Source organism: Spea bombifrons, chromosome 1, assembly GCF_027358695.1.
Source record: "Spea bombifrons isolate aSpeBom1 chromosome 1, aSpeBom1.2.pri, whole genome shotgun sequence".
Classification (NCBI taxonomy): Eukaryota; Metazoa; Chordata; class Amphibia; order Anura; family Pelobatidae; genus Spea; species Spea bombifrons.
This window is the reverse complement of record NC_071087.1, coordinates 46,624,858-46,652,303: the sequence shown is the minus strand read 5'-3', so window position 1 is coordinate 46,652,303 and position 27,446 is coordinate 46,624,858. Positions and strand designations below refer to the sequence as shown.

At 40.9% G+C, this 27,446-nt stretch overlaps 2 protein-coding genes across 3 annotated transcripts in view; one reads left to right on the top strand and one right to left on the bottom strand.

Annotated features, from left to right (window-relative positions):
* Positions 1-428, bottom strand: part of TBCK (TBC1 domain containing kinase) — a 131,779-nt gene extending 131,351 nt beyond the window's left edge. Inside the window, exon 1 of the mRNA XM_053461521.1 lies at positions 315-428. The gene's annotated coding sequence lies outside the window, so the exon portion shown is untranslated. The remainder of the gene's footprint in view (positions 1-314) is intronic.
* A 407-nt stretch (positions 429-835) lies between these two features.
* Positions 836-26,768, top strand: AIMP1 (aminoacyl tRNA synthetase complex interacting multifunctional protein 1). Of its 2 annotated transcripts, XM_053461529.1 has the most exons (8): positions 836-926; positions 5,284-5,330; positions 14,893-15,026; positions 15,877-15,990; positions 16,081-16,266; positions 20,208-20,410; positions 24,720-24,888; positions 26,512-26,768. In XM_053461529.1, coding segments are annotated over exons 2-8 (975 nt in total). In that variant the 5' UTR covers positions 836-926; positions 5,284-5,328; the 3' UTR covers positions 26,679-26,768. The 2 variants fall into 2 exon arrangements, with proteins under 2 accessions (XP_053317504.1, XP_053317505.1); XM_053461530.1 differs by lacking the exons at positions 836-926; positions 5,284-5,330 and adding an exon at positions 11,213-11,337.
* Positions 26,769-27,446: the final 678 nt, after the last annotated feature.

The window sequence follows — 27,446 nt, the reverse complement described above, 5'->3', positions numbered from 1 at the left end:
TTGATTATCAGTGACAAACACTTTAACCAGAGATTGCTATAGTTAGAAAGGCTTGTGTTTAAAGCACTGGAAAGCAGATGTCAGTATAAACTACTGTGTGCAATGCAGGGTGAGAGAGGAATAAGATTATTGTCCCCTCTCCACCAATTAGTTATGGTATGACGGAGGTCTACTGTCAGCCCCAGCATCCAACTACAAAGGATGCAGCAAAGGACTCTGCTTATTTAATCAAGACACGATTCCATTTTTTGACTGCTTGTTCAGTGCAGAAGCTGCAGCCTCCCCCTGCCCGTCCGTCCGTCCGTCTGTCTCACCCGGGGATCTCACTGCTGGATGGGCTCAGCCTCTACCCTAATAGCCGGCAGCTTGACTCAGGATATCAGCATTACTATCAGCAGACACAGGCTTCTCCATTGAGTGAAACACGGCCACGTGACCAATGACAGCTTTCCTTAGCGACAGGCAAGAAGGAAGCGCCAGGGGAGAGGCGTGGGTGCCGGTCAGTAGGAACAGTGTCGTATAGTTCATTAACACACACGCTGCCGATTTACAATACGTACAGGACCAATGCCTGGCACCGCAGCACCATGTAACATACCCCTTGAACGTTTAAGTCCGGCTTCGGACTTTAGCAAGAAATATCCGACCTTCACTCTTAACCTGGTTAGCCGGTCAACTACTAGCAAAATTATATATATATATATGTTTTTGTTTTTTCGTGTAATTTCGACGAATACGGCTGTTGCAGAAATAACAATATGAATAGAAACTGCACGCAAGCTCTAACTCCGAGCAGAGCAAACAATAAAGTCCGGCCTACGCTCTGCTTCACACAGCATATTCCCAGAGCGCCCCCACCTCGCTGAAGCGTGCACCGCTGACGTCATCTCTGGGCGACCGGCTGCCAGTAAGATCACCAGGAGGCGGTAAGGACACGAGGTGCTGGCGATTTGTGCTATACGCGAGAGTTTTGCTTGCAGCGGGTTTCGTTAGAGCGTGATAGCAAAATGCAGTGGGGTAGGAGAGTAATTCGCGAAAAGTCAAATGCGAGAGGCTGAAGTATTTGTGTAAGTAGTATGGGGGAGTGAAAGCCATGAATGGTCTAGAGGGGGGGCAGGGCGGATGAGAGCGCAGGAAGGTCTGAGCTGTGCATGCCGTGTGCTTGTGACACGCACAGATCTCTCCGCTGACACATGTAAATAAATGTGGAGCACTGCTTCTAGAAATGTGGTATAGACGGAGGGAGAATGATCTCTATCCACAACGCTTTACTTCTTATAGCGTGTGTGTGGTGCATTCATTACATTACTGTTATGTGATGTAATGCATTCTTCAGATAGGCTAGTAACATCCAGGGTTGGCCATATAAAGCTGTGTTTATATCGTTGGCGATAGGCAGCTGCAGCGTTTGTCACAACCCAAAGGTACCCGTGACAATGTATTCTTCATCACATCTTGACCAAACCCAGGACCACTGGCTGGGAGCAGCTGTGTCATTGCAAAGCATGGCCATTTTTATCACAAGGGAGCACTTATAGCTCAGATCCATCGTTGAAGTCAGGAATTTAAAATATGTCATTTGAGTTATTAGTATTTGAGTTTGTTTATGCACTGACACCCACCAGAGAAATAGGACATTTATGGCTTAATTTTCCTTCAATTCCCATGATGCTTCAGGCTGAGGTTGGAATTGCATACAATGGGTTGAAGAACAAAACAGGGGAACGAGAGGAATATAAGTAGACCTCTTCTTCAAGAGTGTCCATAGTGGAGTAGCAAGCAATGGAAAAGCATGTGCCGTTCCCAGACACATCTAAAGATTAGACAATTCCTTGCAGGAGAGTCGCACTTTTTACTCACAGACATAACTTTAAATTGTGAAGGTTCTGTTCCAGTAAACGTCTGCTGCAAGAAGAACTTGATTGGTCCTGTTTAATGCAAGAATGCAGAATTCTTGTCCGCGAGGGCATGGGTTTAAAATTAAAAATAGAACAAAAGGAATAGGCTAATGTTCCTGACACCCACTCTAAATAAATCGTTTAAATACACTGGGAGTACTTGACTACGCATTCTTCCAAAAAACATAATTAAAGCACTTACCTGACTTGGAAGAGGCTGTCTTGTTCCAGTCAGTTAGCGGTTGGAAAGTGCTCCCGTTAAGGTCAATGGCAACATTTTCCACACATGCGCAAGGGGGTTTGAATGGACCCTTGCCTCTAGCTTTCCACAAGCAGGTACAGCACAAAAAGGTAAAGCTATCATCCTTAAAGTGCATATGGATGCTTGGAATGTCCCCTTGATGTATTTTAGGCAAGGATACACAGAATTCGTAGCCTAATCACAGCCATTGACAGCTGGAGTCGAGCAGGTCTGGTGTAACGTATAAATAAATCTGAGTCACAGCACCGTGTAAACTATGTATTATTCAGCTCAGCCATTGTTGGAGAGAACATACCAGGATTGGACTATTCACTGACACCCCAACCCTTCTGCCAACTCCTGGTTACCTGGCTGTAACAGGACAGGCCTGCATCCCAGTTTTATCCTTCCTGTGTGGATTATGTAGTCTCTGGAGCGCACTATTGTCCGAGAGTCCCCTTGGCCGCGCAGCCCTTCTCAGCCCAGCAGAATCTGTATCATCTGCAGCAGGGCCAGACGAGGTGGTCCGGAAAGTAAGGGAACATCTGGTCACCTACGGACTGAAGTCACGAATGGCTACATCTTAAAAGTCACTCATAAAACCTTCAAAAGCTTTAATGATACACTGGGGGATATATATCGATGGGTACCTTTAAGGATTTTGAGCGACAGTGCCAACTCCACAACATCGAGCTCCAGGAGTGGGTCGTTATTCTGGCCGATAAACTCACGCGCTGGGCTGCAAAGGCGTACCGGGCCATTCCAAGCGACATGCACACAGAATGGGCGTACCGTATGGACCAGGTGGTACGCATTTGGAGGCAAGGATGTGCGGCCGCTTCTTTCGAGGATACTGTGCAACAAATTTTAATGGAACAATGTTTTCAATATGCCATGGCGGATGTATGAGATTGGGTGCAAGACCATGATCCACCCACCCTGGACAAAGCCGCACAGTTGGCAGACAAGTTCGTAGACATCCGGCAGCCATGCCAGTCGCAATGTCTGTACCAACCGCCCACAACCCGGGCTAATCCCGTCCCCTTACCAGCAGCAAGGCCCTTGATTGCAGCTCAGAGACCCCGACCGCATGGGCCTGCCCCCGATCCTTTCAGCCCTCACCGTGGAACTATCCTGACCCCAAGAACTGTTTTCAATGTGGGCGGCCAGGCCACATGCGGAGGGACTGCCAAAACCAAGCTAATCAGAGCACCTCTGCCGGGCAACGAAATAGGCTCTGGTTACCCCGCCAAGCGCACTGTGCATCTGAGTATTTCCCTCATTATACTGAGGACCACTGTTACACATGCTCCTCAGACTCTGCTCCCACCTGGGAGGTCCCGCAATGGGCGCAGCACGATGAAGTCTCCATCATCCAAACACAGCACTGTGACAACAGGGAGCACCGTTACCAACCAGTCCGTATTGACGGCCGACTGTTAGAAGGACTCTGGGACGACACTAACCCTGGTACAGCCCAGTGCCCTCTTCAAAACACAGCTGTTGGATTATAAAGTTAATGTCTAAGTTGCAGGGGGACAAATTTACACTTTGCCTATGTCCCGAGTGCACTGGATTGGGTCACCGGGAAGGGTTATCGTGAGGTGGGAGTCATGTCCGGACTCCTCGCAGATGTTCTTTTGGCCAACGATGTGTGAAGGTGTGAGATTCGTTTTGTCCCCCCCCCAGCACCAGATCCCAAACCAACGCCTGCCACCAAACCCTCTACTTGCCTGGCGGTCACCCGTAATGACACCCCACAGGCCTGTCCTGTTACACTGGTCTATTAACCACAGAGGGGGTTTATTCACTAAAGGGAGAGATGGCAGGAGTTTTTGCAGGAAAGTTGTGGTCTCAACTGCCTCAGTCCACTTTTCGTTATGATGGGCCAACACTGGCAAGTTCCAACAAAAAGAATGGCTGAGCTGTCCCTGCCTAATGCATAAGTCAATGAATAAAGAGACGTTGAAGAAATGTAACTGTACGTTATAGTGTGAATTTAAATTTTGACCCCTTCACGACAAAGCCTGTGCATGTACAGACACCAAATGCAATGCATTTGTGGTGATGCCTGTACATGTGTGGGCTGCTTTAAAATTCTTTTTTTTGCCATTGCAACTATCCAGGAAAAGTCCTGACCCCCCAAAAATGGCTGCTTAAAAGAGCTTAGGAAGAGATCAAAGATGGCTTCCTAAGCTCAAATTGGTGTTGCTAAAATGCCTTGATATCGAGGCATTTAGCAACACCAAAATAAACAGCGCCCTGTGATCTTTTCACTCTTGAGTGTGTAGTACAGCTTGATGGGTAAATTAAATTTGCCAACTTCAAAGATGTCCCAAGTAGGACAAGTCTGACCAGATGTCAAAATTCCAAAAGAAAAATGCACACTTCCCAATTGCAGTCTTTTAGTCCCCAAAGAACCGGACAAACATATGCATCCACTGTGCTTAGGAGTTGTTTGGCAGTTACATATACTTTAAATTCAAACCTAAAGTTCATTATGTGTGTGTAAAAAAAAAAAAGATAACAAAAATCACTACCATCAACATTCACTGACAAAGGCTTGTCTAATGCTCAGTATCTCCCTATCTTCTCCACCTACAGCTCTATTGTCTCTGTCTCCCTTTTCTGCAGCTCAGCCTCTTTTTGTTCTTCTGTCTTCTTTCTTCATCCATTTCTCCCTGTTATCAGATCCATTAACTAGGGAAAAAGTTGTCTCTCCCTGTGGGTCCCCTCTTTTGCAGAAGTACTCCGAGTTGCCAGAATAATACAGACAGATTCCTGGAAAAAGAGATGTGTGTAAATGCTTCTCTTTCTCCACAGATCCATCTGCATTATTCTGGCCTCTTGGAGCACTTCTGCAAAAAGGGTGGAGGCACAGGGACAGCCTCTTCACGTTCCTCCAATCGGGGGGAGAGGGTGTGTCTGGAGGTGACAAAGAACTTTGTTTCCGAATGGGGAAAAACCCACCTGAATTTCATCTGAGCTGAAAGGGCAGGTAACGAAATTTGTTGTCTGAAAATAAGTGGACCAAAAACAGAATAAAAAATTTGTCAAATAGCTTTTGGTCCATGTGCACAAGTTGAGTGAAAATGCTTTTTTTGATGCCAATGGTTTCAAAGTCATTACCTATTCTTGTTGTAGGTATCAGGCTTCTTTGGAAGACTTCCCTGAAGTTGCTGTTGATATATGTAAGTTTTCCTTTATTTTCTTTTTTTATTCTTCTGTTTTATTAACATGTCTTGAATAGTCATATTTTCTTATTCTTATTATATCAATGTGAAGTCCCCCCCCCATGCTTTGCAGAGCGTTTGTGTGTAATACTGTGTCCTGGGGTTCTAAGCCTCTTTCCTAGTTTGCATATTAGCCAGTCTAAGGGGCTAGCTTGCCAGCGGCACGTAGCGTGACCATGGCAAACTTACATTCCCAGGCAATATTAAAGGTGTACCTTGTGAAACGTATGTCTCAGTGGCACTGCTAGCATTATCAATTCAATCAATTTCATGTCCTGACATTCTCTCCTCTCCCACTGCCTGAACCAATCATGTAGAGCCTTAAAAAAAAAAGTTAAGATTTCTTTTCCCAATGGTATACACAGTATAATACACATATATGACTTATCTAGTATAGGGAACCATAAAATGTTAGACTTGGGGCTTTATTCACTTAACTGTGAGTTGAAGTCTGATGAAACATTTCCTCCTACCAAATTAACCATGCATCATGGAAAGCAAACCCAAATGATCTTCACCTACAAGAAGAGCTGACCTGTCCCTGTATCATGCATGGTTAAATCCACAAAGATTTTTTTTGTTATTTACCTATGCCTTTATGTATGGCTAACGTGGCCCTCGCCAATGCACCCCTTCGTCATCTGAAATGAAATATTGTATCTCACCTCAATTCACCCGTAGCTCATGCTTTGGTGAATAACCCCTCTAAATATGTAAGAACACACTTGGTACAAATGGAATTTTCTATGGGGAAAATAATGTGGAGTTGCGGCGTGTTTTTTTAGCATTAGGATCAAGTATTCGGGTAGCTTTTCTATGGCAGTTGCCTGTGTCAATGCCAGTCTCCAAGTTATTTGAACCATTGGCAGCTTTCCTGACAGGCTGTTTATTTTGTTATAACTTCATGGTTTACGTTGGGAACACCTGGCTTTGTTTACTATGATTAGCACTAAAATTGACTGCACATTTTTATTTGCTTATCAAGTTTAGAGAGAAGTTGATTGAAAAGCCACAAATATTTCCTGGAGAAGGAGAAAAAAAAAATCTGACTTTCACGCAAACATGGTTGCTTAACCCACTGGGTGCCACGCTCCAGCAGCTGCCGGTTAGCCGTCCTTGGCACACAGTTTGCCATCTTAGTATTGCAGTAGTTAAAGCAGATCTGCCATAGAGCACACTGATATATATGTTTACTGCAAATATGGAACTATTTTAGTTGTAAACCAGCTCTGTATATAGTGAAAAGGATCAGTTGTATCGCTCATTTGATTTGCAGACCACAAATTAATTTTATTTATTGTTACAACCACTTTGAAATGGAATAAGGGAAGTTGTAGTAGAGAGGCTTAGCTTGTGGTTCTTGTGTTTATAAGTAGGAAAACGATCCTATTTAACGCTATAAACATATATATTAGCACTGTCATATTGCTTCTTCGTTATTGCTTGTAGAATTTTTTCAGTCTGAGCGGTTTATAACTCACCTTAAATGCTATATTGGAGCATGGGACAGAAACTAAGATGGTCAAAGGCATAGCTAAACGCCTGATTTCTTCTTCTTGTTCTGTCTCAATGTACTTTTTTCCCACTTGAAACACTACTTTTCCAATGCATTCTCTCCTCCGGAGCAGACTAATACGCTGGATAGTAATTGTGCTTCCCTGCCTTATGGGGATATATAACTTGATTAAATAATTCAAATGTTCAAATGGGCCAAAAACGACTTGGAGACATTTTCCAGGTCCGTTTTTGGCCCGCTCTTCTTCAGGGAAATAAATTGCACTCCCTGCCCATTCTGTGTGGCCGAAAATTCGGGAATGAATTCCATTGTCTGGTGCTCACATTCACACTCTCATTTTCATTCACTCTCACACTCTCTAAATGTTTTACTTCCTTCTCTCCCGACCCCTTCTGCATCTTCTTCATCTTCTATCTTCAATCTGCTATTTTTTTTCTATCTTCGTCTCCATCTCCGCGCGCCTAAACTGGCGAAAACTTCTGGTGACGTCCTCTCCCTGTTGGCGGTGAATCCGAATGCACACGTCTATTATATAATTTAGGCTGTTCTGTGAGCTTTTACATTTCCCCCAAAGACTAGGGGGAAGTTGTTGTGGAGTTAATTCCTTTCATATATATGTTGTCAATATTTGGGTTTTTTAGCATCTCTGATCAGTTGGTTTCAATTGAAATTGCTTTTTGCAAAATATGATAAACCAATAGGCAGCATTTTGACCATAATTAGTTCACTTGCCTTTTTGCTGTTTTTTATGCATTTTCAGCATTAATTTACTAGACGGTGCTTTAGAGAGGGAAATTAGGAAATGTAATATTTCACCTCTTTGTGTATTTTATTACTGGGAAACCATGTAAAAGTCTTAATTTGGATTGTGGGGTATATTTTGGCTAAAACACAGACAATGTTACATTTGCTTGCTCTGCTTCATAGACTAGTCTTACATATACCATTAAAACCTGAAATAATTCTAAATATACTCTCTTGCATCATCCCCATCTGTTTGAGGCATTGTCTGTATTTCCGAGCAAGCCATGATTTTTTTTTCTTTTTTCTGGAACTGTTTCTTGAAGTTACTAATTACAAGAAAAAGGCTTGATTGAGCTTATATTGGCTATTAATAGTCTCCTTTATTCACCATTATTTTTGAAGCGAGGAATTAAATTAACCCTTGTATATGCGATCAACTGCATGCAGACATTTGGATCATTGAGAGGTAGCATTTGATATTTAAGGAAGTTCTAAGAATGGAGATTCAGTTTATGCCATAATAAAATTTATGGCAAATGTTGGAAGTATCTTTTATTACCCAGGGTAGCTTTGGCCTTTAACAAAGGCAGATGTTGTTATTATTTCTGGGAATGGTTTTCTCAGAAATCAGGTTGAATTTATGATCCCCCTTTATTGCATGGTGGTCCCTGCTTTTACTGCTTTTATCATTTCATCTCTTTCCTTCCTTATACTTTAACACCTGTATTATATTTGTCTTATTCTACGTGTACGCTTTTTCTCTTAAATCTGTCAGGTCAAATGGCCCAGCAGTAAAATTGAGGTCATGCTGTTAAAGTTCCTTTTCATATAGTTAAAAAAATATATATATATTTGTAATGTCAAAGTTGCTTAGTTGGTAATTTGGAAAATAAGGCAAAGATTGATTTAAAAAAAAATTGATTTCTCATTTTTCATTCTGACCAATTCATAAGAAGGCAAAAAACATAACGGAACAATGCTTTGTTACGTATGTAAGACAAACCAGTCTTAATGTTGACTGATGATCACAAATATATGGTATGGAGCACAGGCCATCCTACATTTAAAGCCATAGCTTTACAGCCTAATAAGAATACTAGATTATGGTGTTAAATAGTTTAATGCATCTGCCAGGCTAATCTATCTCACCCGACGCTCTGCATCTGCCGCACCTCTCTGCAAGTCCCTCCACTGGCTCCCCATCCATAGCAGAATTAAATTCAAAATACTAACTCTATCCTACAAAGCTCTCACTAACACCGCTCCACACTACCTATCCTCCCTCATCAGCAAATATACTGCAGCCCGCCCTCTACGATCCAGCAATGACCCGCTCTTTGCATGTTCACTTATCACCTCCTCCCATGCCCGCCTACAGGACTTCTCTCTCGCAGCACCAACCCTCTGTAACTCTTCCCCGTGCTGTCCGACTCTCACCAACTCTACCCTCCTTCAAATGCTCCCTAAAAACCTTTCTCTTCAGGGAAGCCTACCGCTGACATAAACATCAAAACTTCTCTCTCACCCACTTACAACCCTTATCTCACCCTACATTAACATCATTCACTACCACGCAGTCCTCACCTCCTGTTTCTCACCCCTTATCCCCTTAGATTGTAAGTTCCTGCGGGAACAGGGCCCATCACTCCTCTTGTATCTCTACGTCAATTGCTGTATTGTACTTGTAATCTGTAATCTTTGTACAGCGCTGCGGAATCTGTAGGTGCTTTATAAAGTATAATAGCTGCATGGTCCCTATGGCCTGTTTTGCAAATACATTGGAAGATTCTACAAAATCCCCTTTTGTGCATTTGGTAACCTGCCCCCAAGCTAAATGCCCTGCAGGAAATGTGTTCAGCCAAACACATCTCCATGCACACAATATACTTGCCTCCATTCAGCTTCGGCACCAGCACGGGAAGCACTGCATGCAGGGGTCTGTTGAGACCCCAGTCCACGTGTGTGGAAAGTGCTGCCATTCAAGCAGTCACTCAGTGGCAAGAAATCTCAGACCATGGAGGAGGAGGGCTGCTGCTGCTGCTGCTGCTGCTGCAAGGTCTCCTCTGTGTTAAGTTAGTGCTTTAAAGATTGGACCTTGAAGCTTTTTTCCCATCGGTGATTAGGGACCGTAATTCACCTTCAGAAGGGGTCCATACTGTAAAAAAGAGCTGCTTTCATACGAAGACACAGAGCCCTTTTGAGGAACAGATTTATTCCTAAATTTTGAAATCCGCATCTTGTATTCTCCTAGAAAAAGAAAGTGCCCCGACTCGTGTCTTATTTTGCAGATTTCATTAAAATACATCTGAATAATTACATAAGATGATATACATTCTGTGTGTGTGTGTATATATATATATATATATATCAGTTGCATCTTGGTCCCCGCTGCTTTTCAGTAATTAGCATATGGGTGCTTTAAGGAGGCCAGGAGTATTTGAATATTGCAGAATGCACCCTAACGACTGCTACAGATCCCTTCATTATAAGCCGGTGATCGCAAAGTTAAAATTTACAGTCCCCGTTCTAAATTAATATCCTGCGGTCTCACCTATTTGTCGGCCATCTTTTCTGTAAATTATTGGAAAGGATTTACAATGTGTGATACAGCTTGGTTAGTAATTAGGCTATTTTGGGACTGTGACAAGCACTGCTATTTCACTTGGTGTCCAGTCAAGGCCGTCGGTTGTATTTTTAATGATTCGGCCGCCTGTGGGATGCAAATGCAGCTGTCCTGGTTTGGCTGATCTAAGCTGTGAGCAGGAAGTGTAGAATTTCCCAGTACCAGCCTCGGTGCTATTCTTTTCTGTGTAGCCTGCCCAAAAATTCCTTTTATTTTCTTTGAAAACGTTTGCTGGTGTGGCATAACACTTAAGGTCAGGGGTAGACAGAACTAATATATTAACCAAGGTTTCCAAATGTAGAAATAATAAAAAAATGGAATTAATTTATATAGTTGACTCCATGGAAACAAAAAGGCAAATATTAAGACCTGAAAAGGCTGGTATGGGCTCATCATATCTGCAATATGAGTTGCCTTATTATTATCACAGAGTTCTAGGCACATGAGGAACCTCGTCTGTACATTGTATTATGTTTTTGTAGTTTTTATTAACATTGCATTTTTTACACTTTAGTGCCACTTTACTTACATCAGAGCTCTAGGGTGGTCTTAAGATACTATACACCTGTCATTTTTCTTCCGTAGTCTTTGATGATGAAGGAAAACAAATTTAAGGAAAATAGTTAATTTGCTAAACCGTCCATTAACTTCGGACATCAATCAAGCACGGTCACTCATGAAGAGTTTTGCTTTTCAGGAGGGCCAGTGGCTACATTGATTCTAACTGGTCTGAAGAAGGGATACACAACTTTTGTGCCGGTGGCAAGAGAGCCCGGGAACCCAGTTCGGGTGTACTTTTTGACATACAGGATTATCGGGACTGATGCATGGAGAGCTAGTTAGATATAATGGGAAATAAAACGTATTCCGTAACTGTCCTGTAAGGAACGCGTCCTTACACTTGTGTTGAAGGGTTTGGGACAGCAGGCGATCAGCGCTGGCTCCGGAATGTGACCGGATTGAGTGACAAGAGCCAGTTGCTACAAGCCACATACGAGCGCAGAGGTTTATGTTTCATTTTCCTTTCGAATTGTCCTCCTTTCTACACTTGCAAGAACTAACCAGTCGCACTTCATTTTGAGGTAATGCAAAATCTTTCATTTTCTTATGCTTATTCGGTGGCCTCTATGTCATGGCTTGGAAATCATTTACAAGTGAAGCTAAAACGCAGACATGTCCTGGCTTTACTTAACTTTAAAACCCATATTAAATGTAGCGTTTCTCCTGGAAAAGGAGGCCTTCTCAGCTTGAATGTTTCTTGGTTTTTTCTCGGTTTAACCTTTCACTTTTTTTTTTTTTAATAAATGCTTTAATCTGTATATAATTTAATCTCATAGTAAATAATACTATTATTCTTGAGATCGGTTTTGCATGCTTAAACTCTATTGCATTGTCGTTTAACAATCTGTAGTTTGAACGTTCAACCATATGCAGTTTCAGCTGGGAATCCTTTTGTGTTTTTTCACATGATATATCGTTGTTACTGTGAGACGGGCTCTATAGCAAATACTCTTTAATGCCGTCTCCTAACATTATTACCTTGTGAAAACCTGAAGACAAAAGCTTACGTGAATATTGAAAGAAAAAGTTAAACATTTTGGTAGTGACAGGGGGTGCCATACATTTTTCATTACTTGGAGGGTATATCTAAGACAAGACAAAGGGCAGATAGAGGATTGTGTCTCCACAACAGGAAAACCGAGCAGACAAGATGGGCCGAATGTTTATCTGCCATCAAATTTTATGTTTCTATATGTGGGGCATTCACTGTGCCGATTGCTTCATATGTAGCACTTGGTCTGTACATTTCTCCCTCTAAGTTTTGGTCCGTAGACTTTGACATCCGTTCCAACAACTGAACCTTCTAGAGAAGCACTTCTTAGAGCTTTCCATCAGCTAAGAAGTGCTTCTCTGTAGGAGGTTGTTATCACAACTCATACCGTTATGATCTTGTGTTGTTATGTCCCTCATATTGGAAGGTTGGAGTTAACAGATAGCTATTTACAAACCTATGCATGGAATGTGCTACCATATGTTCCCTCTCCTTCAAATAATACTGATAACATTCCTTCAGCTATCTGCAGACTGCAAACATTACAGGAACACCAGTGCTGTTGCCTCCGAAGATCCTTTTAACTCTTTATAAAAAAGCTCATTTTATCATCAAACAGCTCTACAGAACCAGGCTACTCGCTCATACAAGTGGGACATAAATATACATGGATGTATAGTGAATGGGGTAACAGTCTATGTGTTGAATACCATCTAAATTCATAAATTAACTATTTAACACTTTAATGTTAATTCACTGGTTTGTGGGGAGTTTTTATAATTTTTTTAATATATCATTTTGGTGATAATTCTCAAGCCTCCTCATCTATTTTTCATTTAATTTTCTATTTGTTTTCTTGTTGTGTTTTCCGTCATATGGCATGTTTTCAAATGGTTACAGATCCATTATAAATGCATTATGAGCATTTCCTTTAAAGGTATAATTATATAAAAAAAAAACATATGCTTAAGAAGCTTTTCATTTTGTGTTGCAATAATGTGTCAAATGCCAATTATGAGAAAATATTACCGTATTTGCTCGATTATAAGACGACCCCCCAAAATCTGAATATTAATTTAGGAAAAAAAGAAAAAGCCTGATTATAAGACGACCCCATAGGAAAAAAGTTTTACTAGTAAATAAATAATAATTCATGTAAACTATTTGTTTGTTTTTAATTTCCTTTTATTTACCAACCTGCCCTCCAGTTATGCACATCTGCCCCCAGGCATGCCTTATACCCTCCTATATGCCACTCTGTCCCATGATATGCCTTTTAACCCCCTATATGCCACTCTGGCATATAGGGGGTTAAAAGGCATATCATGGGACAGAGTGGCATATAGGGGGACACTTACATACTCAGACACTACCCACCCAGACACTTACCTACCCACCCAGACACTTACCTACCCACTGAGACACTTACACTTACCTACCCACCCAGACACTTACCTACCCACTGAGACACTTACACTTCCCTACCCACCCAGACACTTACCTACCCACCCAGACACTTACACTTCCCTACCCACCCAGACACTTACCTACCCACCCAGACACTTACACTTACCTACCCACCCAGACACTTACCTACCCACCCAGACACTTACACTTACCTACCCACCCAGACACTTACCTACCCACCCAGACACTTACACTTACCTACCCACCCAGACACTTACCTACTCACTCAGGCACTTCACTCACTGCGATGCCTCAGCGCTTGCTGCAGCTCCCGCGGGATTACAGCATGACGCTGTGTGACCCCGCTAGGCCCCGCCTCCTCCAGAAAATTGAAGAGGTCTGTGCAGGGACAGCGCAGTACCGCCGGGTTCCGGTCTTCTGGATGAATCTCCCCAACCGGCTCTGCTTCCCCACAGTGGACGGGCTATCCCGGGAAGGTATGCGCTTATGCAACCTCGGCTGCTGCCGGCACTTTCGCCGGCGCTCGGTGATAGACGCCGGCAGCAGCTGAGGTTACCGCACAGGAGGATCCAGGTCCCCTGCAGCGATGCGGGGGATCTGGATCTTAGTCTAATAGTCAGACCTCATTTGAGGTCTGATTAGAAGACGACCCCGATTACAAGACGAGGGTTATTTTTCAGAGCATTTGCTCTGAAAAAAACCTCGTCTTATAATCGAGCAAATACGGTACATGATTAATGCGTTACTTCTGCGAAAAGTTTGGGCCATCGACAGTACTAAGAATTATGTTTTTTGGTTCTTCTTTTATGGTAATTACACAGAGTAGGTGGAACTCTAAAATCTGCTCGAGATCAATCTGTCAATACAAATGGCCATATGATATATGGTCTGACTGAGTATGTTCTGTTATCTTTCTGCAGAAGCCAGAGTTACATTTACTCTGCCTGTTTGATTACCTAAAGTGAATTGGAGCTAGTGTTTTAAATACATTGCCTTTTTACGTCTGTGAAAATCTACATTTGGATTAAAACGTGTGTGTATATGTGAATATATATATATATATATATATATATATATATATATATATATATATATATATATATATATATATATATATATACCGTATTGGCTTGACTATAGGCCGAACCCTTAAAGTTTGGTGCTATTTTAAAGAAAAAAAAGTATTTTTAAAGAAAAAATATACGTTTTGTGGAATGGTAAAACAGTATTTTACCCAATACACAGGAATACATGTATTTTAAAATGTTTGGTATGTATTATATAGTTTGTCAGCATATGTTATATACAAACAGAAAACCAATAGCCATTTTAAGGTCCCCCCCTTAATTAATAATTCACCCTACGTATAGATATGCAACTCTGCCCCTAATATACTTTAAAACCCCTGATATGCTTCATGCCCACTAGATATGCCACTCTGACCCTTAGAAATGCCCACTTGCCCCCAGATATGCTTTATGCCCCTAGAAGTGCCACTATGCCCCCCTGATATGCCACTCTGCTTCCTAGAAGTGCCACCCTTCTTGAGTAGTGTTCCTGTAATGATGGATTCTGCGTGGTAAGACAAGCCATTTGTATTGCTACATTTGTATTGTGTTCTTCTCTTGTGTTGACAAGTGAATATTGTTTTGTATAGGTTTTTAGCCCGATCATTCACAAGGATGGCTAGCAACGGCACAGTACTGAACAGGTTGGAGCAGAGAGCTTCAGAGGCTGATCAAGTTATCGAATACCTCAAACAGCAAGTTGCACTCCTCAAGGAGAAAGCAAGTAAGAGCTATTAATTAAGGGTTGAGTAACAGTATGACCCTGCGTTGGGCCAGGAAAATAGCAATATAGTTAATGAAATGTTAATCACATATTTATGTTTTTAAAGTTTACTCTCTGCATTGATCTCTGCTACTGGAAGAGTTACAGTATGTCGATTACTGTCCGTTAAAATGACAGCACGAATCATGGTGCCTCTATGAGAGAGGCACACGATGCTACTTGCTGGCTCCCCATGCAAAAGAAGCAATTCGGGATGGATCAATAGTGCTTTCCCTGGTCACGTGACCTTGCGATTAGCCAATCACAGCCATCATTGTGTTCACATGTGGCATGATGTGCCAATGACGGCTGATTACACGTTTTTATTTTTATGTAGTATGTTGAGTCCTAAAAAGAAAAGCCACAATTTTATGTAAAAGAACCCCAATGAATTTTTTCCCGTGGGAACAATATATAAAAAAGTGGGAATTTTATCTTTGTCTCTGAAGACAAAGATAACCTTGCTACTGTGCCTAAACTTCCTGGATACAATGGGGGATCATAGGCATCAATGTTGTTGTTTTTATGTGTTTCTTTATTTAAAAACTTTATTTTTATTATTAATTTTTTTATATAGCACCGTCATATTCCGTAGTGCAGTACAATGGGTAAACAGGACATAACAAGTAGTATATAGCAAGGAGGGCCCTGCTCAAATGAGTTTACAATCTGTTATCCTTATCAAGAAAAATAAGATGTTATTAGAGAACACCAATTATTTTCCTGTAAAACCATTTAATTAAGAGTACTCCATATTGTGTTACAACTTCCACAAAAGTTCTACCTCTTAATTCTTGTTTTCATATTTCAGTTTTGCAGGCATCTCTACGAGAGGAGAAAAAGCTTCGTGTAGAAAATGCCAAGCTGAAGAAGGAGGTTGAGTCTCTAAAAGAGCAACTTGTAAAAGAAGAGATAAAAAATGGAGGTAACTTAACATACACACATTAGAGGTCCTGACCGCTTCAAAATGTATCAAGGTGTTACAAGAAAAGCTTTGTTCCTTGTGTATTGTCAGTGAAACAAGTTGGGATTCCAGAAAGTGTGTCTGCTCAATCCAGTTGTGGTTCCTCTGAGCCAGCAACCGTGAAACCTTCCTCGCCAGCCCCTGTGAAACCGTCCCCGCCAGCCCAGGGATCTTCTTCGCCAGCGCCAAAAGCTGGAGGAGAAGAGAAAAAGAAAAAGGAAAAGCCTGAAAAGAAAGGTAATATGATGAAGAAATGAACTGTTTACTGTCCTGTGTGGACTCAACAAAATTAATTCAAATATACTTTTTAACCGCTGCAGCACATTGCCAGCTCCGCAGACCTGTTTCCGTGCCATGCACTCCCATTGACTTCATTAGGAACACTACAGTAGTCTTGTTATACCCGCCTGTTTGGCTCAACACATCTGCAAGCCAACGAGATACGGGGCAGAGAATTTGTACAAATGCATAGAGGGGATTTTGGTGAATCTCTCTACGCTTTTGCAAGGGGGCAGAAATAAATAAATTGAAGGGGGCACTCCGCTATCATATGCATTAACGTTTGCATGGTGGCTGGAGTGACCCTTTATGATGACCTAAAGGGCTCCAGATTCTAAGCCAGATCGGTACCTGTATAGCCACACTAGATGCTGATCTGTACAATCGAGTCCATAATGTACAACAGAGGTACAGGAGAAATAGTTATTTGTAGCAATGACTGCAATGTCTGTGTGACTGTATAAAAGTTTGTAGAAGATGTGTCTTGCCATAGCCCAATAAATATATCATTATAAACATTTACCATTCTCTCCACTGTATATTTTATTCCCGTTTTGTCCGATCCCCCTGCTTATAACAGGCTTGGAGTGCCAATCTTTTCATTTTTCTCTTTTGGTTTGAACTAATTTTCCCATTTGTAAGAGTCAAGTTACTTTTACAATTACAGTACAGGGATTTTTTTGTTTCTGCCTGCTGTCATGCAATCAAGTCTGTAAATATACTGAGCAAATCAAGTCCGTGAAATTGGCAATCTGATAAATCCAAAGCAAAACTTGTTAAAGGGAGATTTTGATTAATGACGGTTTCCCTTTTTTTTAGTATCTGGAGAGTGATCTGATTCAGGAATATGCTTCCAGAGGAAGTATTGATTTTCACATGTAAGATAAAGTTTGGCAGGGTACCTTGAGGGCACAGCGCTTATGTAATTCAGAGCAGCTACAAAACACAGTTTAAATATAATTAGAGAATACAGTTTTCCCATATGCAAAGAAATGAACATCTTTCTTCGCTTTGAAAACGACTCAGAATTTGAGCAGAAAAGAATTGTGCGTTTGGCCAAACACGTCACCTGCATGGAAAATAACTGGGGGGGGGGAGTATATGGGGGATTCTGCGCAATACTTTTACAAAGCAGACAACATAGAAATTTAAAGGGACCTCTCAACTCTCTAATTTATTCATTGAAGTTTCCATTTAAGACGAGAACAGGCCATGTTTGTATTCAGGTTTAGCCCCTTAATGACAAAGCCCGTACATGTACGGGCTCAAAATGCATTGTTTTCAATGGGTTTAGGGACCGCCCATTGTCCTTAAGGGGTTAATAAATGCATTGGATTGATTGTTTATAGAGTTAACAGTGCCACTGAACTTTACAAAATATGGTAAGCATATTTCTAACATGCTTAATTTAGTGAGAAAGTAACATTCAGACCTCGCAATTTGTCTTTGCTACATTTTCTTTGGTTTGCTGGCCCTGTCTACTTGCACACCATGATCTGGCCACCGACGGTCGCTTTGCTGCTCTTACACTGGGCAACACAATTTTAGGTACATCAATAAAGATGATCTAAAACTACCAGGCGACCCACTATACCAGATCAACGTGTAAGCAAGCATTTCGTTCAGCAGGGCCAACATTATTGTAAAGGTTTAACGATAGGACCTTTAGTCAGCCTTTCCTTCAGGGGCATCATTTTTATAGTCCACGCACCGGCTAGTTATCACTTTTTATACAGTCAATGAAGGTGTGCATTTACATTTTTAGCAAACGTATTCACACTTGGAAGACCTGATTTCCCCCTGGAAAGGAAAACAAAATACCATCTGGAATACATATATCTTAATTAGGAAAGTTGCATTTATTGATGGTAATCCAATAAGCCAATTACACTGTTTGTAAGACTTTTGGTTTTAATAGAAAGAAATGTGACATAATATCCAATACTGGATCCAGCAAGTGATTTCCAGTGGAGTTCTACGGTGTCCTCCTTTCTAAACATGTTCATACCTGTTTTACTCCAATCAAAATGTTTGAAGACTGTTGTACTCATATACCAATGTTTTATATGGGTATAACTACACTTATTCAGCCTCTTCTTTGTTATAATGGAACCGGTAAAGCGCTACATATATCTTTTTGCTTAATAAAAATAAACTTTCTAATTGGAGACATAAAAATATTCGGAAAAAAAATGTTTGAGCTAAAAAAAAAAACCCCTCACATTTGTTCCCCAATGAGAGAAATGCAATTCTTTCCTTTCTGTTGTGCAAAATTAGAACAAGATATATGGGAACAATAATACCCCGTACTATTTATCACTATCCATTATGCTAACAAAATTGCTGAAAAGTATAAAGAGGACGTTTTTTTCCATTTAAATCTGTACAGACACGTGAGTGAGGTATTTGTTGGCCCCAAAAAAGGTTTGGGATTCCAAACGGCAAGTGATATAAGTAATGCTATAAAACCTTTATTTTCATATAGAACTTGAGAATTTTGAAGGATACTGCAAATGCCAGAAGCTCATTCAAGATATTAACGTTGATGCAATTGCACTGATGTCCACTGGCATAGTTTTACTTGATTTAAATTGCATTTATACCACATTAAGATATGAACAGACTGATTGCAATATGCATTCTTACTCAAGTGCATTAAAATCGAGTGTACAGAGTCAAGTGTCACTCCCCAGAACTATATGATATTTCGCCTTCGTTCTGCTCTCCATATGTCTAAAATTGTTTGTGACACAGGTCTGCGCTTGTTAGCTGATTGGTACCGGTAGTGTTTCAGAAGAACCAGAGACCCCACAGCTAACGGTTTGTGATAGCTCACGCAGCAGTGCATGTATTGAGTTACCTCTCGACCTATGACACAGTACATAAACAGTTTTCCTTTGGCTTGCGCCCATTAGAAACATTGCTAGAATCTCCAGCTTTTGGTTTTCAAGGTAGTGTCATTTAAAGCTATGTGCTGATTCTTCTGGGACAACTTATGTTTCCATTAAAATTAATGAGCAGTTGAAACCAATATGCCTGGTAGCCCCGATGCCCAAGTTCTACTCAAGAGAACTTGGATAAACCACTTTTTGGATGAAAGAGAACATTGGAGTTTCTTCAGGTTCGTTGGTCAGATTTCTTGTAAGAAGATACCGTTACATTACTGAAAAGGGGTAAACGTATTCCTGACCTGGCAACGCAGGCACAACCTTGAATATGTACAATGGCGTGCATGGTTCACAGAGTCCATTAGCACTGATTAGAGTTTTTTGAAGACTTGAACCATTAAGCAAATTACATTTTGAGGTCTTAATCTTTTCCCATCCCTCAACTGGCGTGTTTTTTTGTTTTCTTTGAGGCTCGCAGATTTTTTTTTTGTTTCCCAGATATAAAAAGCAGGGCGCTTATTGTTAGTGGTAAAGGCGTTTAAAATTAGTGCGGTAGGTGGAACAGTGCCTTTAATATTGCATCAAAATGAATTAGCCATGCCATTCCTTCTGCAATTGAATGCCCTAACTGCTTCCACAAATTATTATTTAATAATGTCAACAGATGTCTTACTCATAGGGAATTCTTAATCATCCTTTGGCACAAGAGCAGATGCTGATAGGCTGTTGCCATAGAACAAATAGTTTTTGGTTTGTTTTTATGTAATTAAAACCTTAGAGGGGAAAAAAGCAGAAAATCAATCTAGCTCCGAAAGAGGAATATATCCTGCCTTATTATGGAAATGCCTGTTTTCTCATGTTCTGTGTTTGCCGTACTTACCGCTTAAAGGTTTCCATTGTATCAAAAATAGAAAATATCTTTCTCTGTACATCTGTGTGTATGTGGCTTGTCTTCCATTGATTTCAGCATGGCATGTTGGTTGAATACATGTGTTTGTCCCGAATACGCAGGTGAAAAGAAAGAAAAGAAAACGGTTGCAGCTGATGAAGAGAAACCAGTGGACGTCTCCCGTCTTGACCTACGAGTTGGCTGCATCATCTCTGCCAAAAAGCACCCTGATGCCGATTCCCTGTATGTTGAAGAGGTGGATGTAGGAGAAGCCACACCAAGAACTGTTGTCAGTGGGCTTGTGAAACATATTCCTCTTGAACAGGTAGGAGTTGCTTGCATGGAGACATATTTTCAATGTAAACCAACATGTTTGTGTTATTCTTTCTTGCCTATTAAGGCTGATGCTGGAAACCGTGAACCCGACTCTACTGTGTTGTCACTGTAAGCAGAAAACCTAAATATTAATATTATTTAAGCACCAAAAAGTGGCTGTACAATTTAAATGGGACACATGCATTATTACATACAGATACAACAGGCGTTTAGAACCTTGCCAGTAAGCTTGCCATCTAGCCCTGTATGTTCATCTTTATGGCTCTATCTATCTAACAGTGCTATTATATGTGCAGGAGATTGTAATAAAATACTTTTAATAAAGGCTTCATATTTAAATTAACATTTTTGATATTTTTTCAGGAAAAGTAGTATAGATAAATCAGTTCCACACTCAGTGTTTTCCTTGTCCAAATAATGCTAATGTTCTGTTACCGTTCACATCAGAAACACCAATTTTTTTCCCTACGTTGTGTTTGTACTTCTATATTATGCTTCTATGTTTATTTCTCTTTACAGACCATTAAATAAGAGGAAAATAGGATCTAATTTATAGACATTTTTTTTTCATTCATTTTCTGTTGGGAGTAGCCTTTTATGACTAAGTCCTTGGTGCCAAGATTAATGCTAACATTGGGAATGCTTACAAGTGCTGATCAATATCCCACCGGGTATGGCAGGGAAGATCTGTGCACTGCCAAGTAATTCAAGTAATTAGATAATTGTCTGTGATGCTTGCATGAACTTTAAAATAAATAGGACATAAATAACCAGATGCACCTGGGAAATAAAAATTGGGCTTGATATGAATCATGTTAATTTAAGTAAGATGTAAAACAATAATAGAAAAATAAAACATCTGGTCAATTACATTTTATAGTCGTACATCTTCATCATTGTTTAAGAATAAGTTAGGTAAGTAAGGTCTCCATCAAGGAAAATGCATTTCCACTTAGTATGGAAGATTTTTGTTTTTTTTTGTACAGGATATGCTGTCCAAATGTTTAACAGAAGGGGGAGGACTTAAAAAATATGTACACACCCATCTGTGTATTTCTTTTTTTTCTGGTCAATGGTCTCTGAAATTATCCTATAGAAGAAACTGAGTTGTTGAATTTCCAGGTCCCAGCCATGTTCCAAGGATATTCTATGCTGGATCCCAGTTTAAATACAAAAAAATGGGTCTCATAGACTTGTGGATTTGTACAAATTATAGTTTTAACAAAACTTGCCAATTTTGTTAATTCGTGCAAATGTCTGCAAAAGCAGAGAGCTCCTGCTTCTTGTTCTTCTGTATTCTTTCCTCTGTCTTCTTTCTTGGTCTGTTTTTTCTTGCTATCCGATCTGTTAACCTGGCCCCCCTGAGTGCTTCTGCAAAGGGATGGAGCTACTGCTCCCTTGTGGAGTGTGCCATGGCTGAAGTGCTTTTTGCTGACATACTCAGAGGGCAGATCTCAGATCTGTCTGCATTAGTCGGGCCTTAAACTACCTGTTGCTGAAGTACTACCCCAGACCAGAATAATGCAGAGAAATCCGCAGAGAAAGAGTAGGCTATGTTATTGTGGCCTCTTGGAGTACTTCCATAAACGGGCAGAGCCACGGCGTGCTTTACGTGGACAGACTCTCCCCCATTCTTCCAATAGAGTGAAAAGGTGTGTGCAGAGGCTCCACCCTTTGGCAGAAGCACTCCAGGAGCCATGGATGACGCTGCAGATAGCGGGGAGAAGTAGACCAAAAAAAAAAAGAACACAAAAGACGTGAAGAGCGGGAAACAAAGTTGGCTGTCCGAAATGGAACAAAAAGGAAACAAGTAATTTATCTGAATCGTTTTTAGTCATTCTGCACAACTCTAGTGTCTCCTTCAAGGAGAAGGAACCTACAGTACCATCAAATGACCCACACTGACACAGATATACCGTATTGGCTCGGATATAGGCCGCCCCCGTATATAGGCCGCACCCTAAAAGTTTGGTGCTTTTTTAAAGAAAAAGTTTTTTTTCTTTAAAAAAGCACCAAAAAAAACATGCTGCCACTCTGTCCCCCCCCGAGATACGCTACCACTGTCCTCCTCCCTCCCCGAGATATGCTACCACTGTCCTCCTCCCCCCCCATATGCTACCACTGTCCTCCTCCCCCCCCGATATGCTACCACTGTCCCCCCCGATATGCTACCACTGTCCTCCTCCTCCCCCCCCCCCCCGAGATATGCTGCCACTGTCCTCCTCTGCCCCCCCTCCTCGACTTACCGGAGCAGACTCCCGGGTGTCTTGCGGGGCCGGCGAGGGACATCTACGCAATACGCGTATGCAACTTCCGGTACCGGAAGTTGCATACGCGTATTGCGTAGATGTCTCCCGCCGGCCCCGCAAGACACCCGGGAGTCTGCTCCGGTAAGTCGGGGGTGGGCAGAGGTAAAACGCTTAGACAACCTCCCGTGCCGGCACCCCCCCCCCCCGTGGGAAGTGCTGGCAGGGGAGGCTGTCTGAGCGTATCGGGGAGAAGGATGCAGGTCCCCTGCACCGCTGCGGGGGATCTGTATTCTAACCCCGCTGCCTGCCCGGCGCCCGGGACTGCATGTCCCGGGCGTCGGGCGCTAGACCCCGAATATAGGCCGCACCCCCACTTTAAAAACTTAAAGTGGGGGAAAAAAGTGCAGCCTATATTCGAGCCCATACGGTACATTTGTTCCCAAAATTATGTCTTTAAATCATATTTACTAAGCAGTTATACTCTACCATTGCATGGTTTTTCTTTATAAGGGAAATCCGTAATTTACTTGAAATTAATGTGAATTAAAGACATGAGCTTTTAACTCCACATTCAGTGTGGTGTCGCATTTTACAAAGGGACGTTATTTTTGCATTATTGGCAAAAACAGCATCATTTCATTGCTTTTCTCCCCTGAACTACTGCTCTAGAATGCTTTTGCATTTTTTATCCGCTGCAAGTTTGAGTCATCCGGAAAAAAATAAGTACTATGAATTTCTTGTTCCTTCTGAAAATAACTTAAAGGGAAATATCCCTGCTGTGAGCCATCGTAAATTGTGGATTACATTTCATGTAAAGGAAGAGTTGTCTTTAATTCAGATGTTTTGGAATTTTTGTTCATATAATAAAACATCAACATATCTTATTCCTGGCAGAAAGGCCTTGCGAACGGCTGGATCAAAATGAACCAAACTGTCTTTGTGTGTATTTTGGCGTTGTTTTGTTTCTTTCTTTTTCCTTGAGCATGTGCTGAAAATGTTCGATTTGCTTGTGTGATTGGATTTGGTCACCCACTAGGTCTTGTGTTTTCAGTTTGTTGATACTTGCTGTATGTGTGTCAGATGGATTATGTGTCCTTGGTAGAGGATGCTAGGATACAAGCCCACAGACTAAACTGTAGGAAATTGCTTATACGGGCCATGGTGCATTTACGTTTTTGACAAATTGAGTTAAAAAAAAAAAGTGTTGGGATTTCTGTTTTATTAAAAAAAAATACACTTCATATTTCAATGCATGTAACGGTTTATTCTCCCAGGTTTTGGTTTGGTACCCTGCCTGGTTTTACTTTAATAATGTTTCAAGGGCAAACTGGCTTACCATCTTCATTATAAATGCACAGTTGTGGGCTGCATTAGTTTCCCTGCTGACGGAGTTTAAGCTAAAGAGCTTAACCGGAGGTATGTCTGTTACCATGTCATCTAGTGACAGACCTCTTAATACATTAAATATGCTGGAGACATTTAAAACACAGTTGGAGCAAAGAACACTGAGTACAAAAGCCACAGAGGGAGTGGGGTTAGGGGCACTGCTGTGGGTCAGGCCTAGGATAGCTCCGAAGGTAAATATCTCAATGTTTATAAGGGCCATAACAATGGCTGAAATGAAAATAATGCTTAGAGCTTATAAATAATGGTTAGCAAATTACTAAGTTGTGCAGCTCTGAGAATTATAATTATAAAACTTTAAAACATTGAAGCTTGAAGCTTCACTACCATTTCAGCACTCAAGATGCAGTTCCAAGTGGCCAGGCGACCGGGCACCTGGGTTCTATGTTCTGTGTCTTCATATGGTGTCGCTTGATAGTACAGAATGAACAGCTTGGCCAAAGAACACAATTGAGTCTTCTTTTAATAACATCAAAACAGTTTGTTGGCTTGTAGAAGACAATTATTTGAGTTCTTATTAACTTTAAACAGTAAGATCTTGTTCTGTCCGGACACGTTGCCTTAATGTCCACAATCAAACCTGTAGCTGTAGATTAATTTTCAGTGACGTATCTAATGTTTTGATATGTTTTTGTCTTTCAATAGATGCAGAATCGTATGGCAGTGCTCCTCTGTAACTTGAAACCTGCTAAGATGAGGGGCATCCTTTCCCAAGCCATGGTCATGTGTGCCAGCTCTCCAGACAAAGTGGAAATCCTAGATCCTCCCAGTGGAGCAGTTCCTGGAGATAGAATCACCTTCCAGGGTTTCCCAGGTAAATCTTTTGCTTTTCTCAGCTAGCTACGGCTAGTTCATCAGCCAGAGAGTATTGCAGGTTGGAACATAGCTGGCTAAAATTCCTCCTCTCCTTAATCTCCGATTCCACGGATGCATGCATAAAGTCCATGAGGACCTGGGATTTGGTGGGTGAGCTCATCTTAGATTGGTCAAAGGTTCTGTGAGCCGGATCTAGGAACGAGTGAACCCTAGCTAAACTTGTGATACGCAACAGTCACCGCATTCATCTCTAACAGGTAAAGTTAAATTGAATTAAATGGCAATTATGTTTGTACTCTAGTCTGTTTTAAATGAATTCTACACATTACTACCAAGATTGCTATCGAGTCTATGAGCATAGTCTACAGGCTGCCACTTCCCATGTTTTTATAGCTGACCATATGGGTCTTGCAGGTGTTGTTTTATTGGCTTGTCTACTTCCCTACAAAGTAAAACATTTTGAATGTTCTATAAGCAAGGCACAGGAAGCTTATCATTTTGGTCAAATGGTTTATTGCATCTGGTGTCTCTGTAGCTGTTTGATAAAACACACAGACCTCCAGATCAGGCCATACTTCTCTGCAGTTTGTTCAGTGCCATATGTTGGGATCTCATCAGCTTATTGGTTTCCAGTGCAAATTACAGGTTTCTTGGAAATCTGTTTTGTAATTTATATTGTTTATGCAAAAATAAACAGAAATTGTTGACCAAGCTATGAGTGAAATACAGTTTGGCCGCACTTCGCTGTTTCAGCCTGCTGGTTTCCAGCAGGATTTGGTACAATTCGATAGGAAGCCTGCTAAAATATTTCTGGCAAACACCATGAAAATGCCTTCCCATATGTTCCCAGCAGCTGCATTTTCTTTATTTCATTCGTCTGTAAAATAATTGGCGCAGAACTCGTGTTTCCAGGATACATCTCTGTCACTTGAACAAATTACAAAGACAGACTGCGTTCAATCCCGATGTACCTTCCAAATTAAACTTATTTATTGCTGCTCATAAAAACACTTCCAGCTTCTCTTTTGATTCAGGTAACTGAATAGCATGGTTTCACTAGGTGTAGAACATGGCCTTACAAACTGATAATCTATTCTTGAATGATTCCTAAGCCATGATGTACAATGTAGTAAGCCTAGCAATAGGAAGGCCAGGATACAAGTGTTTATCAAGTTTTAGAACTTTGCTAAAAGTACTTTTTTTATTTCAATAGCAGAAATTCTAGATTCTGTCAGATTGTGTAGTAGATTTAGAAAGCAGCAGTAGAGTAAATCACTACTGTGCATCAACCTACCGGAATGAATGTTAATATGAGAAGTGCAGACAAGTTTAACATAGGGGGGAATTGTTTTTTATACCAAAAAGAGTATAATTTATACTTGTGCATTAAAAACAATTTTGTGGAACAAAAAATGTTCTGGATGAAATGTAAAATGTAAAAATGAAAAAACCCTTGCAAATGAAGAAGTTACTACTTTTGGGTTAAATAAACCTATATTTATTATTTTTCATATTTGTAGCTAATGCTTCTTTGCGGCAGGATTGTTTGTTATTGCTTATTTGCTGCCGATAAAAGCTTTTCTGTAAAGCAAGATGTGACTCTTAATTTATCTTTTTGAAGGAGAACCTGATAAGGAGTTAAATCCCAAGAAGAAGACATGGGAGCAGATACAGCCCGATCTCCTCACCAGTGAGCAGTGTGTGGCAACATACAAAGGAGTACCATTTGAAGTGAATGGAAAAGGTGTATGCAAAGCCCAGACCATGACCAAAAGCAGTATTAAATAAACAATGACTAACAAGATGACGGCATTCAGATACTGTCCTGTTGAGCTGCCAAGTACAATAAAGACAATTAACTAGTTTATTACTGCCTTACCCATTTCTGTGTTATATGCTCGTCTTAACATGTAGTTCTATATATAGTTAAATGCAGTGAGGTTTCTGTAGGAAAAAGTTGGTAAGTGGTTTTATAACCACAGTAAAAAATAGAAAACACTCTATAGGTTAGTATGAGACCACTTTTCCAACCAGAATTCCAATTTATTTACAAGCCCTAATATATTTCCATGTAAAGGGATTAATTCAAACCAAAGGCCTCACTATCTGTGCTAGGCAGTAGTAAATGTAACTATTATTTATTCGTTTTGCCACTGGTCAAACAAATGTACCCTCGGTTGTTAAGAACAAAGTCACTTAATACACTTAAAATGAACAGAACGAAAAAGAAAAAAAATTAAAGTAACCATTTTCCATAGCCAATTGCCATTGGAATAGAAGGGGTCTGGCAAGCCGTGCCACACTGTGATAGTGCAATATGTAAAACAAGCCATGAATACAAACTCTTCTGCGTTATGACTAGCATCATGCAAAGTCCCTTTTATGTTGGACTTATATCTGCTCATGTCTTAAATTAATGAGCCCAACCGTAAGATCCGTTCATTACTGTTGAAAGGTTCAGGAATAGGGTTGACTCAGTCAGGAATATTTCTTAGCATCACCATTTCTAGCGGTATCAACCGTTATGTCACATAATACATATTTGAAGTAAAGATT